This window comes from Spermophilus citellus, assembly GCF_964194105.1.
Source record: "Spermophilus citellus genome assembly, chromosome: 4".
NCBI lineage: Eukaryota > Metazoa > Chordata > Mammalia > Rodentia > Sciuridae > Spermophilus > Spermophilus citellus.
The window spans coordinates 200,897,983-200,915,397 of record NC_138185.1 but is presented as its reverse complement, the minus strand read 5'-3'; the positions used below and the strand labels follow the sequence as shown (position 1 = coordinate 200,915,397).

The 17,415-nt window shown below is 38.0% G+C and overlaps 1 protein-coding gene across 5 annotated transcripts in view; it reads right to left on the bottom strand.

Annotated features, from left to right (window-relative positions):
• GPATCH2L (G-patch domain containing 2 like) overlaps positions 1-16,895 on the bottom strand; it is a gene marked incomplete at its 5' end in the record, with an annotated part of 52,329 nt that extends 35,434 nt beyond the window's left edge. For 3 of the 5 annotated variants that reach the window (XR_014021359.1, XM_081289059.1, XM_081289058.1), the window contains 2 exons: positions 13,899-14,570; positions 16,813-16,874. Coding sequence is in view for 4 of the 5 variants with exons in the window: in XM_081289059.1 (XP_081145185.1) it covers positions 13,899-14,570; positions 16,813-16,874 (734 nt within the window). Of the gene's footprint in view, positions 1-13,898; positions 14,571-16,136; positions 16,273-16,796 lie in introns of all 5 variants that reach the window. The other 2 variants (XM_081289061.1, XM_081289060.1) reach the window with 2 other exon arrangements.
• Between the last annotated feature and the right edge of the window lie 520 nt (positions 16,896-17,415).

Below are 17,415 nucleotides of genomic sequence, written 5' to 3'. Positions count from 1 at the left end.
AAAAAAAAAAACAGAGTAAAACTCAGAGAACTCATCAACTCCAGTCAAAAACCACTGTACATTCTTCTGATTTTCCAAAGAAAAGACCTCAAGCTTTCCTAATTTCACTCCAGTCCATTAACCAATTGTGTAGGTAAATTTCACAGGGAAGCCATAGGTAAAGTTTCTTTACCCACAAACAACAACAACAAAAAAATATGTAAAAGAAAAATGCTAAAATTTACAAGTACTTAAAAAAAAATCTAAGATTACTTTGTTAGTTTAGGATCTAAAATATTTATTGAAACTCATACAAGTAATCTCAACCTGGTTTGGCATATTAACCAACACAAATTTATCAATTTTATTTTTTAAATATTGCTAACTATTAATTTCAAATGAAGATAATCAACTTTGACATTTAACATCTCTTAAAATTTCTCCCACTTGCAAAGCAGTAAACATTCATAAGCAGAAAATAAATTAATATGGTCAGTTATATTTTCCAAAATTTCATGTCTTCCTTGACATCAAGTAGATATACAAAGCTTATTTTGGGGGGAAAAAAAGGAGTTAAGGTTAAAATAAAAATAAAAAACAAACTCCATTCAGACTCACTGAAATAAAACTTTTGACCTAACAATTGATTCCACTTCTTGTGCTATTTTCTTTCACCCAATCTTCATCAAATGTGCTTTACCTGGTTCAAGAAAATTTTCTTTATTTACAATATTAGCTATTTCCTTGATTGGGAGTGTTTGCTTCCGAGTTAGTCAATTTTGTTTCACCTGCTCTAGACGATGCAAGAAACCAAAGCAAGGGAAAAAGCATTTTCACTATGGTGAAAAAGGAACAGGCCTGGCAAAATCCCAACCTATAGTCCTAGATCAAAACTCTGAAAATATTTTGTATTTTGCAACATTTTCAAATATCTTGCCAACACTAAATCCTCAAAATGCTGGTTAAATTAGTAGCAATGCTTTCCTCACAAGCTTAAGCTTGTTTCTGAATAACAGATGGCAAGAGACCTTTCACAGCAAGAGCCAAAAACCAAAACATACTTGGATTCTATACAGGTTCTTTCACTTTATTTTCTTGTGCACTTATATATTCTCAAGGGTCATTTTAAGAAATGTCTCACAAAACTATACCACTATATCCTTTGAATCCTCAAAGAGCTCTACAGTAAAATCCAGAAGCATCCATATAGAGGACTACATTCTTCCTACTTCTGAATTTAAGGAACTGTGCCTGTTCTTGAACTTAAGAAACTGGCTATTCGTATTTTCAGCAAATCTGAAAATCACTAGTGGTCTAATTCCATCAAGTCTTACAACACAGTCTCTCTCATATTACTACTTTATTATTCTCATCTTACCTCAAGGATAAAGCATATTTTTTATTTTCTTTTGCAATGCTCAGAATTTTAAGGAGAGAGGGGCTGGGGATGTGGCTCAAGCGGTAGCACACTCGCCTGGCATGCGTGCGGCCCGGGTTCGATCCTCAGCACCACATACCAACAAAGATGTTGTGTCCACCGAGAACTAAAAAATAAATATTAAAAATTCTCTCTCTCTCTCCCCCCTCTCTCACTCTCTCTTTAAAAAAAAAAAAGAATTTTAAGGAGAGATACAAAGCACATTAGGTTGTGGGATATATGCTATTTCACCATCATATTTTACACTTCACTAGTTAGCATCACTACTGAAACTTATGTCCTATCACCTGTTTTTATATGACCTATGAATTCAGGATGGTTTTTACAGCAAATTGTTAGGGAAACATCAAAATGTAAATATTTTGTGATGTGTAGAGATGATGTGAAATTCAAATTTCAGTACATGTCAATAAAGTTTTATTGAAATCAACCATACTCACTCATTAATACATCTTCTACAACCTCTTTTGTACTCATCTGCAGAGATTATATAGTCCAGAAGACCCTAAAATATTTATTATCTATCTCTTTATAGAGAAAGTTTGTGGATTCTTGTTTAATGACTATGGTCTCGTTTGAATATTTCCATTAGAAAGTTAAAACAATTACTCTATCACAAAATCTGTCAATTCTCTTCCCCATTCATTTCCAGCCACTTGTAGGTACTACAAGATACAGTGCTTCCTAGATCTTTTTACATGGAATCCAGTCTCTCCTAATATTCTAAATAAAAAGGCAGTCTCAAAGAATATCTGCTAAATCAAGAAAGGTGATAGTAACTGTCAGCATACATTTTTTATTGTTTTATCAATAGCATTTCTTTTTTTCTTAAACTTTAATATTTATTTTTTAGTTTTTGGCGGACACAACATCTTTGTTTGTATGCGGTGCTGAGGATCGAATCCGGGCCGCACGCATGCCAGGCAAGTGCGCTACCGCTTGAGCCACATCCCCAGCCCCTCAATAGCGTTTCAAGAGAATCAATCTTCTTGAAAAAACTTGAGAATGAACTTGTCTCAAAGAGTTTGTTCTATATAGTAAATTAATGACAATAATAGCATGGAATTATCCTCAGGACGTTAAGACTATGATCAAGAGAGATATGTATTTTCTTCACAAAAAAATTTTTTCTATAAAATTTATTCCATGCAAGTAAGTACCATCCTTTTACCAATGTCTGGAAACAAATGCATCATCTGATGGCATTGCTAATTTTATTTATTCCCTCAGAATAATTTATAATATGAAAATGCAATCAATGTATAAAAAAAAAGTTAACATGATTTGCTAAGGAAAAACGTGAGGAGTTCCATGGCATGCTTGCACATAAACACTATAAAAAAAGTTTGCAAAAATGTAGTACTAAATAAAAAATAAAGGTAAATATAAATATTTTTCCTTCCGAGTTTCAAGTCCAAGTTTCTTGTCATGCATCCCTCACTCACTCCTGACTCTTAGACTATGATTAAAAAAAAAAAAAATCAGATCAGTATGATTTTAATATTTAGTCAACTATAAAATGTTAATTTAGTTACTTCAATTTAATATTCAGTTACAAATAAGGTCACATATTATGAATCTTTAGATATAAAGGAACAAGATAGAGTCAACAACAGCAGCAGGTAATGAAATCCTGTACTTTGTACTATCTCAAAATGACAGCAACTCCTAGAAGCATCCATGCCTCCCCACTTTACTTCAGGAATTGTTCCATATTCCCTGTGCCTCATAATTTATGAGCTTCTAACCTATGAATTGTTTGCATACAAAAATCTTCCTAGACTACTTCTAAAATATGCTGGAGAACTATTTTCAACCTTACAAAAATGTGTACTTTTTTTTTTTTTAAAGAAATCTAATCCCAAACCAAGCATGGTGGTGCATGCATGTAATGCCAGTGCTCAGAAAGCTGAAGCAGGAGAATCACAAGTTCAAGGCCAGCCTCAGCAATTTAGCAAGGCCCTAAGCAACTCGTGAGACCCTGTCTCAAAATAAAAAACAAAAAGGGCTGGGGAATGAAGGGAAGGGAGGGTGAATGAGAATAGAAAAGACAGTAGAATGAATTTGCCATAACTTTCCTATGTTCATATATGAATACAAGCCCAGTGTAACTCCACATTATGTTCAACCACAAGAATAGGAAGTTATACTCCATGTATGTATACAATATGTCAAAATACATACTACTGTCGTGTATAACTAAAATAATAATAATAATAATTAAATTTTTAAAAGCTGAGGATATGGCTCAGTGATAAAACGCCCCTGGGTTATATCTTCAGTACCAAAACAAATAAAAAACAAATAAATGAAAAATCTCTAACAGGAAAAAGGAGGAGGAAAGATTCCCACCCATGTTTCTCCTAAATTTTAATTCATTCATTTAGGAAGTATTTATTATTTGCCATATACCAAACACTGCTATAACCAGCACTTAAAACTAACAAAGAAACATTCACTCCCAATTTAAATGACTTCTTGATTAAAAAATTAAAAACTAGTCAACACAGTGGAAGAAAGATTATGAAGAGATAGAAGAAAAATGCTTTCCAATGACAAACACTATACAATTAATAAGGGGTGGTGTAAGCCTAGAATTTAACTTTACAGTCCTGAGAAAAATCATCCCATTTTAGAAGCCAAGAAATGTCTTAAAAATATTCATATATGAATAAAAGTAGTACTAATACTTGACACTTCCATACAAAGCATATAGCTCAAATGTTTCCATACTTTATTCAGTAATATAATCACCATTTAAATAAGATACAAACAAAATTACAATCTAGATTTTGGACCACCAATTCTACTACCTAATTACTATAATACTGTAAGAAAAGCAACTAAGCCACATCCAACTAAAATAATAGAAGTGTAAAAAAAAAAAAAAAAAAAGTCAACTTAACCAGCAGTTCAAAAGGCTGATTCTCCCATAGACCTTTTATTATGAAAATTTTCAAACACATAAACTGTTTAAAAGTAGTTAGTTAACAAGGATTTCAATTCCACAAGTAACATTCTGCTTTCTTTACTTTATTATACATCTATCCATCTAACCTTCCCATCAGAGCTTCTTTGTAATGAGAGGCACTCTGAGTGGACCAGATGATTGGGCACAGAATTCACTTCCACAGAAGTACATTATCACAGGAATGGAGCCCAATAAAACAATAGAGACACCCTTTGTCCAATAAAACAATTCCACCCAGATTTTTTAAGAAAAAACTGATCCTACCTTTAATGTCCGTCACATATGTGGTCCCCTAAAACTCAGTCAGGAAGACAGAAAAGGAACAACATGGAGCCAGTAAGGACAACAGGAATAATGTTAGCCAAACATTATAAATCCTGGTACTAACTTAAAAATGCTTTTATCTGAAATGTTCTCCTTTCAAGTTCTGAAAATGAATTGTTTGTCCTTTAGAGGAGCAATTAAAGGATATAATTTTTCAAATTAACCAAAACTCTAGTTTTAAAACTATAGTATACTGGGCTGGGGATGTGGCTCAAGCCGTAATGCGCTCGCCTGGCATGAGCCGGGCGCTGGGTTCGATCCTCAGCACCACATAAAAATAAAATAAAGATGTTGTGTCCACCGAAAACTGAAAAATAAATATTAAAATATTCTCTCTCTCTTCTCTTAAAAAAAAAACAAAAAAACAACCTCAATACCAGAAATATCTACAACTGTGGTTAACTGGAGGTAATTTTGCCCCCAACTCAGGGTCATTTGGCAATGTCTGGAAACACTTTTGATAGCTACAACTTTAGGGGGAGTAGGAGGGGGAGCTGTTGAACTACTGGCATCTAGTGGGTAAAGACTAGGGATGCTGTTAAACATTCTACAATGTACAGGGCAGTCTCACAACAGAGAATTATGTGGCCCAAAATCTCAGTACTGCCCAAAGTGAGAATCCTGACCTAGATTAGTAAACAAAACATGAGAATTATCATAAGTATGTATGTATAGAAAAAAAAATATATCAGGTTCAGTATTATCCATGGCTTCAGGTATCACCTGAGGATAAGGTGATACTAATTCCTTAATTTAGCATCATACTAGATTAGGGAAAAATTTTAGAGAGCCAGTAGCCATCTGTGGTAACCAGACTTCTGGACCCCAGCCCCCAGCTATTCCATACCCTGGCACAGTCTTTCTCACATTGCACCAGGGTTGGTCTGTGTAACTGACACCATACAACAGAAGATACAGGATGTCACTTCTGAGATCAGATATATGTGGCTTCCATCTTGGACTCCCCTCCCCTGAACCCACCTCTCTCAGATCCCTCACTCAAGGGGAAGCCAACTACCATGTCTCTAGGAAACTGACAGCACTGTGGAGGCTCACGTGAAAAGGAACTTACCAGGACCCTTCACCCCCAGTCAAGTTTTGCCTGACTGGGACTTCATGAGAGACTCTGAACCAAAGCAACTCCCAGACTCTTGACCTCAGGAACTGAAGACAACATGTTTGCTGTTTGGAGCTACTAAGTCTTAGGACATTCATCTCTCACAATAGGTAATATGGTATAAATAATTCCCCTTTACTATTCCTAAACGATAGCTTCTGGTTTAAACAAATCTCTCTAAATTCCCATAGTTGGGAGAAGAAAGGAAAGCACAGCTTGCCCTCTGACCTGAGAGTTGGCCAATTCTCTCATATTCCTAACCATAGAAGACTACACATTTAGAAAAACATTGCTCTTAGATCCACTGCCCAAGACATCTTTGCTTTTACATTTTCCTCCCCATTTTTTCCTTGAGTGAAAGTGGTACATATGCCACCACATGAAATCAAGAGTTCTGAATCTGGTGGTAAACAGAAGTAAAAGAAAAGTTATTCAGGGAAATCTCTCTCATCCATTTCCAAAATTATTCCATTAAGTTAAGAAAAGGGATAATGAAGGAGTTTTTCAGTTTCATTCAGGTGGTGCCATAAAAGAAGGCAACAAGCTCTCCAGCCTACAAGTTCATCAATGTGATGAGTACAGTCAGTTATACTTTGCCAAGCTCATGACCTTCCTCAGGCCTCTGCTGTTGAGCTGGGGGATAGGCCTCATAAAAGTCCATCTACCTTTTTAAGACTTACAGTTCTTCGAGCTAAAAATGATTTACCTTGAAGTGGATGAAATTTCTTTCCAGAGCAGATTTTTTTTTTTAAAGAGCCATTCTTTTTTTTTATAGAACAATTTTTTTAATGAGAGAGAGAGAGAGAGAGAGAGAGAGAGAATTTTAATATTTATTTTTTAGTTTTCGGCAGACACAACATCTTTGTATGTGGTGCTGAGGATCGAACCCGGGCCGCACGCATGCCAGGCGAGCGCGCTACCGCTTGAGCCACATCCCCAGCCCAGAGCAGATTTTTTTAAAGAATATATTTTTAAGTCTTATATCTCTAAGAATGTCCTTCTGCTGCCTTTTGACATGAAATATATCTTTACTATACACAAATTTCAGGATGCGGTGCGGTGAGAGAGCAACTCCCTTCTCCTCAAAACTCTACAGGCAGGGCTGGGATGTGGCTCAAGCAATAGCCTGGCATGCGTGCGGCCCAGGTTCGATCCTCAGCACCACATACAAACAAACATGTTGTGTCCGCCAAAAACTGAAAAATGAATATTAAAAATTTTCTCTCTCTCTCTCTCTCTTTAAAAAAACAAAACAAAAAAACTCTACAGGCAAAGCCAGGCATGATGGCATATGCCATCATGTAAACCCAGCAATTCAGGAGGCTGAAGCAAGAGAATCACAAGTTCAAGGCTAACCTCAGCAACTCAGTGAGACCCTCAGCAATTTAGACACTGTCTCAAATTTTTTTTTGAAAAGGGGGTGGGGGGATGTAGCTCTGTGGAAAAGCACCTCTGGGTTCAACCCCCAGTACTAAAAAATAAAAACAAACAAACAACAACAAAAACACTTCTATAGACAAACAAAGCCCCCCACATTTAGTACTGTAAGGATGAATGCCAGTCATATTTTCATCCTTAAGATTTGTATTCAGACTTGCTCCACTCCCACCACCAATGCAGAATGCAAAAACTATTGACAGGATATATTTAGGCAGAGGTCTCTTTTCAGGGTTTTCCTTTTTAATCTTTATTTTATTTTTTTTTTAAAGAGAGAGAGAGAGAGAGAGAGAGAGAGAGAGAGAGGGAGAGAGAGAATTTTAATATTTATTTTTTAGTTTTCGGCGGATACAACGTCTTTGTTTGTATGTGGTGCTGAGGATCGAACCCGGGCCGCACGCACGCCAGGCGAGCGCGCTACTGCTTGAGCCACATCCCCAGCCCCTTTTTAATCTTTAGATTTAACTTTTTCAACATTTCTCTTAAATTTTTTTCCAATGTTTTGATTTCTTCCCTGGGAATATTTACTTACTCAGATTGGCCTCTATTCTCCATCCTTCAGGCCCAATTTTCTCTCATTTTTATCACTTGCCTTTGCATTTTGGGAGGGCTTCCAAAGTTTTCCACATCATCAACTTAATTTTCTGCAGAGTGAATTGTCTTTCATTTTAATATTGTAATTACATCTTAAATTTCCCTATTATTTTTTTCTCCCAATCTACTGGATTTTTGAACAGCCATTTGTCTCTCCTTTTAACTGATCTTATTTCAACATGATCATATCTTCTTATATCCCAATGAAGATTTTTCAAAGTATTCTTCTGGTTCCCATCAACAATCACCTTCAAAGATTTGTTCTTCCTCTGAAATTTCAGAATGCTATTCCCTTGCCTTTATTCTGCAAAATGTGTTCAAAAGTTTCTCTGTATTTGCCAACAAAAAGGGTGCGCAGATTCTCATTAATTCCATTCTCTACTTCCACAGATTTGGATAATGTGCTCTTCTCAGATCTACAACTCACTGAGACATGCAGAGCCCCTAGCCTAATTCTCAGTGTTGCTGGTGAGCTTTTACCCTAGGCAGATATGCCAGACTACAACAGAATCTTCTCCAAACCCTCACTGATTCTGACCCCACTCAAGGATAATTTCTAAATTAGTACAACCACTACAGAGATCAGTATGGAGGTTCCTCAAAAAACTAGGAATGGAATCACCATATGACCTAGTTATATGACTCCTTGGTATTTACCCTAAAGCATAAATGTCATCAAACTATAGTGATACATGCACCTCCATGCATACAGCACCACAATTCCTAATAAATAAACAATGGAACCAGCCCAGGTATCTGTCAATGGATTAATGGATAAAGAAAATGTGATACACACACACACAATGGAGTTGTATTCAGTCGTAAAGAATGAAATTATGTCATTTGTAGAAAAATGGGTGGAACTTGAGAGCATTATGTTAAGCAGGAAGTCAAGGGTCATATAAACATTTTCTCTTACGTGTGGAAGTTAGAGAAGAAAAAGGAAAAGAAAGGTGAGAGGTGGGTCTTGTGGTAATCAAAGGGAGACAAGTAGAATAGAAGAAAGGGACCAGTGGGAAGGAGGAGGAAAGGGAAAGGGAAAGTTCTGGGAAACAAAATTAACCAAATTATATTATTATATGCCTTGTGCATGTATGAATATGTAATAAGAAATAACAAGGGACTACGGTTATAGTTCAGTGGTAGAGCACTTGCCTAGCAAGTGTGAGGCAATGGATTAGATTCTCAGCACCACATAAAAAAATAAATAGATAAAATAAAGATATTGTGTCCATCTTCAATTTAAAAAAGAAAAGTTTTAAATAACAAATCTATTATGTATAGTGGACCAATAAAAATGTGGAAAAATAAATAAATAAAACATTACAACCTCTAGGTTCACTAAAAAAAAGGGTTTTTTCCTTCTCTGGCCAGGCCAATAGTAAACTTTATTCTTGGACTCAACACCCTGCAGCTGCCTGCTATACCCAAATACAAACACACACACAGAAAACATTACACTTCCCTACCCAAGGGTATGCTGGAAGTCACAGGCTCTAAACAAAAACTAAAAGATACAGATCGGGAAGTGCAGGATGGAACAAAAGTGCAACTACTCGATTTTCTGACTGAGACAGGCCTTGTACTTCTGAACCAAGGGCTGCCTGTGGAGAAGGACTCAGGGTCTCGAACCTTCATGGCAGGATCAGCACTGCCAACATCAGCTTCTAACTACATTTTCCAGTGCAGTTCTTAGCCTTGCAGTTTGAAGAAATCTTGACAATGGGTCAAGTAGTACTAGTTTATGATGATGTGAATGTGCAAATGTTTATTTTTTATTTTAAGTACTGTAGTAGAAAGTTGAGGTTACTCTTCAAATACCTGTTAAGAAGTCACAAAGGTGGGAATAAGTTGTGATTGTTAAGAATCACAGGACCTTTTGTTGCAAGGGTCCTTAAAAGTATTTCAATTCAGCCTTCTCAACTCTAAAGTAACACTAAGGGGTCCTCAGGCCCATGCTTGACTCCCTCTAGTGATCTGGAACTCATTACTTAGTAAAACAATTCACTTTGTTTTTACAGAGTTCTAATTTTTAGAATGTTATATTTTATACTGAAGCAAATATTTAACTCTATGTACTTTTTAATCACAGAGTCCTAATTCTCTGGAATAATCCTAACATTTCTTCCAAGAAGGAACTTTCAAGGGATAGTCCTTTTTTCTCAATAGAGAGACTTCCAAATACAGTAGTATTATACCACTTCCCATGCTGTCTTTTATAGTTGTTCCTAGCAGAACCTTGATTAAATCTAAATATGCACACTAAGCTAGCTATTCAATACTCTGAAGTGAATACTACCACTTGCAACAATGGTAAATACACTCTTGGTCAGCATCCTTATTTACAGAATAGAAAACAGAACATCTTCAACCTACTACATATATTCTTTTCCACAGCTCCTAGAACCCCTGATTAATGACCTCCACTTGCAAAGGAGGCTACTTACCTTAACCATGAAATAATGAATGTTATTGATCCAACAAGCTACTGCTATAGAGTGTTATTGATCACCCAATCTTTGGTTAAAATGGTCCTCATTTAGCAATTTCACTGTCACAAACACCTGGAGCAAAGCATACTCATAATTAAAGAGTTTGGGAGAGTTCAAGTGAGAGGTGATAGACAGAGATCTCAGCTTTCTCCCATTTATTCTTGCTTCTGAGCTATTGTTTGTGTCGGAAAGGATATTGATTTTCTATAAAAATAAGAAAACAAGAGGCACCAAGGGGCCGCAGAAGGTCAGCTTGGGCTGCAGAAGGAGGGGGGAGGTTTAGCACTCTATCTCTGTCACTTGCCTTCCAAGAGAAGGGAATATTTTCTTTCCTGTGAGATAGGCCTCTAATACATCACCTAAGAAAGGCTTCTGAATGTGACTTCAGGCCATCACCCAACCAATGCGCTTATAAAAGAAAAAGAAGGTAAACTACATTTAAGGAAAACAAACAAATAATATGTTAGTGAAGAAAGAGCAAAATTAGACTTCAGGCATCTAATTAATAGGTGCTATACAGACAATTTGAATAAGGATTAGTAAAAAATACATTTATAAGAGTCATCCCATTTTAAAGTATTCACAAACATAAATACACAAAGATTCAATAGATCGTAATTTGATCTTTATACAAACATTAAAAAAAAACCTATTATATCATAACTGAGTTCCTCAGAACCCATGAAGGATTAGTTGGTATAGAATTGAAGGGAGATCAGAAAAGTAAATACATCAGAAAGTAAATACAGAAAAGTAAATACATCAAATATACCAAACTTTATACATAAACTTAAAACTACTCTGTTTAGTTCGCAAAAAGAGAATTTAAGGGAATCAGAAATAAGCTGATTAAGATGGACATTTTCATATCTAAAGCACCTAATATATTTTTTTGAAAACTCTAACTACTGATCAAGCTAAAGCTACTCTTAATGATTAACCTCATCTTAATAATTCTACAAAATGGATGGTGACTCTGACAACTCTCAACACCACTGATAAAAAGCAAAGTTTTACACTTTGATCTATATGTAAATAAACTGTGGCACATCTAAACAGATTTATTAGAGAATAAGCAAGAGGGTTCTTGAAAGTATTTCTTTTAATGCAAGAGAAAGAAAGTAGAAAATTTTTGACAGAATCAACTCATCAAGAGAGAATAATCATATCAAATCATAAACTATTATCTACTTTACATTCTAAAGCTAGTCCTGTTTAGCTGGGCTGGGAATGTAGCTCAGTGGTACAGCACTTGCCTAGCATGCACAAAACCCTGAGTTAAATCTTCAGCATCACAAAAAATAAAAAATAATAATAACTGAGCTTAAAAATGAAAAGATTTTAGCTCCACTTTACTACTGAATAAAAGCTGAACATCATAAGAAATCAAAGAATAAAAAAGGATGACCCCTCTTTCCTTACAGAATGGATTCAGGGGGAAAAAATACAAAGCACTTCTGTTTTTGTAACTACAGATAAAAGGGGAATTTGGGCATCTTAAATAATTAGAAGATTTAAAAGACTTTTTCTCAGATCATGTCTGCTGTAACTCTGCCCATTATTCCTTCACAGCTACGAGCACTCTGGCATCTGTATTACTGAAAGAACTCTGAAGTCACGGACCACAGAGATAGCCCAAATGGGAGAATGAGTTCTCCTTAATTTGAAGACAGTTAACAATTTCATAAGAACTCCTGTCTACTTCAATTTCTCCAGCTCTCAGATGACTAGAATTTATATCATCACAACCTGACCACAATTGATGGTCTAGGTTCAGAGAAAGAAAGACAGAAGTAACAGTAAAACCACAGGCTCTGCATTTGGAGCTATGTATCTTAGAGTAGACAGTTAAAAGTATCTAACATATACAATTATTTCACAGTTTAACAAGAAATTCGAATAGCCAACAGACTATTCTTTTAAACCACCATTTTCTTTTTTTTGCAGCACTGGAGTAAAACTGCCATTTTCAATAGTAACAAGATTATAAGCTATATATGCTTCATATTAAAACAAACTTGAATATCTCAACAGAGAGTTTCAATATCATGAAAGGATAGAAGTTGACTAAGCAGTTCTTGTTTGATTAAAAATGGCATGATAAGTCAAGCGCAGAGGCACAGGCCTGTATTCCCAGCTTATCTGAGAAAACTGAGGCAGGAGGACAAGCAAGTTTGAAGCCAGCCTGGATAATTTAGCAGACCCTGTGTCAAAATAAAAAGAGCTAGAGATGTAGCTCAGCAGAAGAGCACTTGTCTAGCATGGGTGAGGCCCTGGGTTCAAATTCTCAGGAGAAAAAATAAAAGGCATGATGAGGAAGAAAAATACCTTTATAATCCAAAAATATACATCTGTTGAGTAAGCAGACCTAAAAACAAATTAGGCTTAGAGGAAAATGAAGAAAGCCAAACCAGGAGCCCATCTCAATATAGTTGAATAGACTGACAAATATAAAGTTAGGAAAAGTTTAAAAGCTGGATCAAAACCACCCATAAAACATGGAGACAGACCTACATAGCTTATCCTGTTACCAAAACAGCCTCACCTCAAGGTACCCAAGATTTATGTCTTTGTTTTTAAGACAAACTTCAGAAGCCAAGTACTAAGAAAGGTCATATGTTCTACAGCTATAAAAGTTAAGATGAGACAGAAAAGGGTCATGGAAAAGGCACAAACTCAGAGGGCCACAAAACATGGTGAAATATGAGCTTTGAAATCGGGTTTGATTCTCCATTTTGGCACGGGGTGATCTTGGACAATCTAAAGTCTTAATCTCAGTTTCCTCTTCCATACAATACAAATAGTACAATTTTATTATACAGTAGAACTATGAACATTAAATAGGAATATTAACAAAGCATATAGCACAGTGCCTGCCACACACAGTTATTGCTTAGTAAACGTTAACCAATATTAATAAGAATAGAAACAGTCTCATCCTGGAAAACTCAACTCTTTTGGGTTGATACAATGAAAATTGGATGGACCAAAGTAGGGATGCTAAATATCCTGCAGTGCACCACAAAGAACTGTCACTCCCAAAGGCCAGTAGCATTTCTTGCTGAGAAACAGGTATCACAAATTAATATTAAAGCTGGAAAGTATTAATGTTCCTACAACTATCTGAAATATAGAAAAACTAAAAGTCATCCAAAACCATACCAATATTTTAAGCATGTACCCACTGGAGACAAATTTCTCTGGCTTGACATATTTGGTCTAAGATTAATGGGACTGAACACTGTTATTTTTAAAGCCCACCATGTGTTCAGACAACTTGAACATCTGCTACAAAAAATATACTCAATATAGTCAAATTGTAAGTAGCAGAGCATAGAATTACACCTCAAGAGTACCTAAAACCATAATTTTTAAAGGGGAAAAGCGTCATACCAGGAACATTTATTAACTGCATATGCCTGGCACCTGTGCATTTTCCCACACACACATACACACTCCAGCCTCTACTGAGACTGTGGTGCAACAGGACAGTATCTACGTATGAACTATGTGACATAAACAGCATCCATGCAAGGGAGATCTCACCATTCCGACATGTTCTCATCAGAGCCCTGTTTTTGTTCATCTGCTTCACATTCCATTCTTTCTTTCCTTCCTGTTTTGCTTAGGAAAGTCCTGTTTTCTGCTGATTCACACAACCCATGGCCTGATGAGGTCCAGGGAGTATTCTCCTTCCAGCGGGACAGACGTTGCTTCTTAGCAGACTTGAACCTACAGCCTCTCTCATAGCTCCAATCTGATACCTTCAACTTCTGCTGAAGGCTGGCAGCCACCTCTGATGTCACTCGTTTTACCTTCCGCCGGCGCCTGAGTGGTCGACAAGGTGCATTTTCAGTAAAGGAGTCAGATTCATGCCAAGAATGTTGCTTACTCTTAACTAGGGCATTGAGAGCTGGGTGCCGTTTCACTACCATTGTGTCATCAGAGTCACTGAAATTGGTGACTGGGGCCACTTCTCGACAATCCTTAATGGCCTCATCCAGACTTGATTCAGAGGCCTCACTATAGCAGCAAGTATGTTCTGCCAGGTGAGTAAAGTCAGACCTGCGTTTCCGGCCCCGGCGCTTCCGAAGCTGCCGCCTCTGCTGCCGAGGGCTCAGGGCCATTTCCTCCCACAGCTCACCAAGTTTATTCTGCTCAGATGTCTGCTCCAAGGCTGAGGCTAAGTCATGTACCAGCTCATCCATGAGGCCACATCTGCAAAAAAAAAAAGTTCAATATTGAAAAAAATGAAAAGAAAAAAACACCTGAATAGGCTCTGTTGTTTTCAAATAATTTTATAAAACAGATTACAGCAATTCAGAGTCCAATCTCCAATCTATCTATAAAAAATAAAGATACCTTTTACTAACTACATGTAAGTCTCTGTTCTTACCATTCATGATCCATTAAGGCATTAAAAATGGGTGTTTGTTTTTGTTAAATGTCAAGTTAACATTTCCTTAAATTCAAAAACTCAACTATTCACCAGATAGCAACTGGGATATTAGCAAAAACAAGCAAACTCTCTTTCTCCTTTCTCCCCAACTAAATTTGTCAGTGAATTATCTGTTGAAAAGACCCAAAAAGATTAAAAATGTTTCATCAGATAGGAATAGAACAGACAACTTTAAAACCATGGTAGAGATGGGAGAACAAGGGTGGGACCCAGTGACACCAAGATATTGAGAATAGATAAAGAACTACTCTGTGGTCTGGGATCACTACTGAGAATGCATGTGGCAGGAATAAAGAGAGAACTTGGGGACACACTTCAAGGAAGACTGCTTGCAGTTTTAGTGATTCAAGAATTTGTAGCGACCCAGTTTTGTAGTCAGAACAGAAAGAAGAGCCTAAGTTTGGTACCATTTGGGTACCATCTGGAAGCTACTGGGTACAAAACCTTACAGATGTCATTATTATTTTTTGATACTTAGAAACTTTTAGGCTCCATTCCCCAACCTGATCATCCTAATTATGTACTTTAATGCCACATAATCACACAAAAATAGGAAATAAATGAAAAATGAAATGACAGGGATGGGACAGAGTCTCTTCAAATTTTTAACTAACTGCTTTCCAAAATTTCCTAGTTTTCTACTCATTCTTGTCAAACTATCAGAGGCAAACCTTTGAAGGGATGAGAGTGGCAGAGGCAATTTTCAAAACTGCCTCATAAAAGGAAATGTCCAATATAATCTGTACAATACCTAATAAAAAAATACACACACACACACACACACACAAAATTAGCACTTTCTCCTTAGCCCTTGTTAAGCCCAAAGTATTTCAAGACCATAATTAGAGCTTAAAACTGTGTGGCACCACTCTCAGACCATACTTCCGTTCATGCAGTTTATATTTTGCAAAGGGCTTTCTAAAACCTACTCTCACTCTGTTCCTATTTGGATAAATGGCCAAAGAATTCAAAGGCAGGAAAAGTCTTCTGGTTTATGCGACCCAACGTGGGAGGAAGGAGACAACTAGTTCCAAAAGTACCACCCAAACAAAACTTCTTAAAGTGTCAAAAGCCACATATATATAAAGGCCATATCCTTTTAAGCAATAAGTTGTTTTAAATGCCATGATAGGGATTTGGAAGACAACTGTTCCTAAGATAGATATAGATATAGATATATAAAACAGATAAACAAGTGGGAAAAGCACATCTAAATCTCGTTCCCCAATAAAGGGCTACTGCTTTAAAAACAGGCCGCACTGAGTAAACAAACGTGGAATGAAATTACCAAAGTAGTCAAATGCTTGTGCAGAATCCCACCCTACCTCAAAAACTGCAATTGGAACGCAGGTAATAGAAGAGAGACTCCCACACCTCCAATCGCTCTGGGATGCCCGAGAGGACCCCGAGTCCAGGCACGCCCCGGAGGAGAAGCAAGCCGTCCAAATCACACATAGGAAGCTAGTGGTCAGCAAGTCAGAAGAGGGCCAAGCGGTGAGTCCAAGGGGTGGGAGGTTGGGAGGCAGGAAGGTAACTTCTCATTTGGACCTGGGACACGGGAGTCAGCCCTTCTAAGGCAAAAACTGCCAAACAGCAACTGCTGGTGACGGGGCTCCCTCCGAGTTCGAGGGCCGCAAAAGGACCACATATGTGTGAAAAACCATGTTTAGAAGGATTCCCCACCATACCCACCCGACCCCGAGGGCTGGGGCGACCACGGCTAAGAACACCACGCCCACGCTGTTGCCGACCCAACAGAAATAGAGAGAGGAGAGACGGAAACTGTTGCCCTGGAGGCCGCCGGACCCTCAACGCCTGGGATGGGGGAGACAGGCCCTGAAAAACTAGGCCCCACCACCCACGTCGCTCCCGCCGGCCACCGCGGCCCCCTGGCGCCCTTTGCCGCCCAGCCGCATCCCAGAGTGCTGATGCCCTCTGTCTTTGGCCCTGGACCCCAACCCTCTCAACCCACGCCTCCCCCTCACCGGCTGCCACAGCCACCTCCAACGGGCGCCGCTTTTTGGGCCGAGTCTCCCCGCCGGGGTTTCCCTCTCTGACCTCATTTCCGGTCTGGGCCGGAGGGGTGGGGCAGTGGCGGAGTGGGAGGGGTTTGTTGCTAAAGGGCCCGCCCAGGACCAGCGCTTCCGTCCCGCGGCCTCTCCCACTTCCGCCCCTCGGTGGGCGGGGCCACGGGGAAGCTGGGAAGTGGGGCAGGGAGCAAAGAAGGGAGCAAATAGGGTTAGCTGGATGGCCAGGTGAGGCACAGCGGGGCGTTGCGGGGCCTTGGGGAAGAGAATGAGAGCTGGCCTGGTCTCTGTTGGGGGAGGCAGCAAGTTGGACGCTGAGGGTTTGTGAGGTTGGGAAGAAATGGATCTTTGTTCTTAACAATTGTTAATACGACCTTTGAGAGGGGGCGATTTTGCATTGAATTATTTGTCTTTGGCTGAGGTTGTGACTCAGTGGTTGCGCGCTTGCCTAGCATGTGCGAGGCACTGGGTTCGATTCTCAGCACCACATAAAAAAAGTAAACAAAGATATTGTGTCCATCTACAGCTAAAAAAAAATTTATAAAATAATACATGTCTTGAGCTATAAAACAAATGT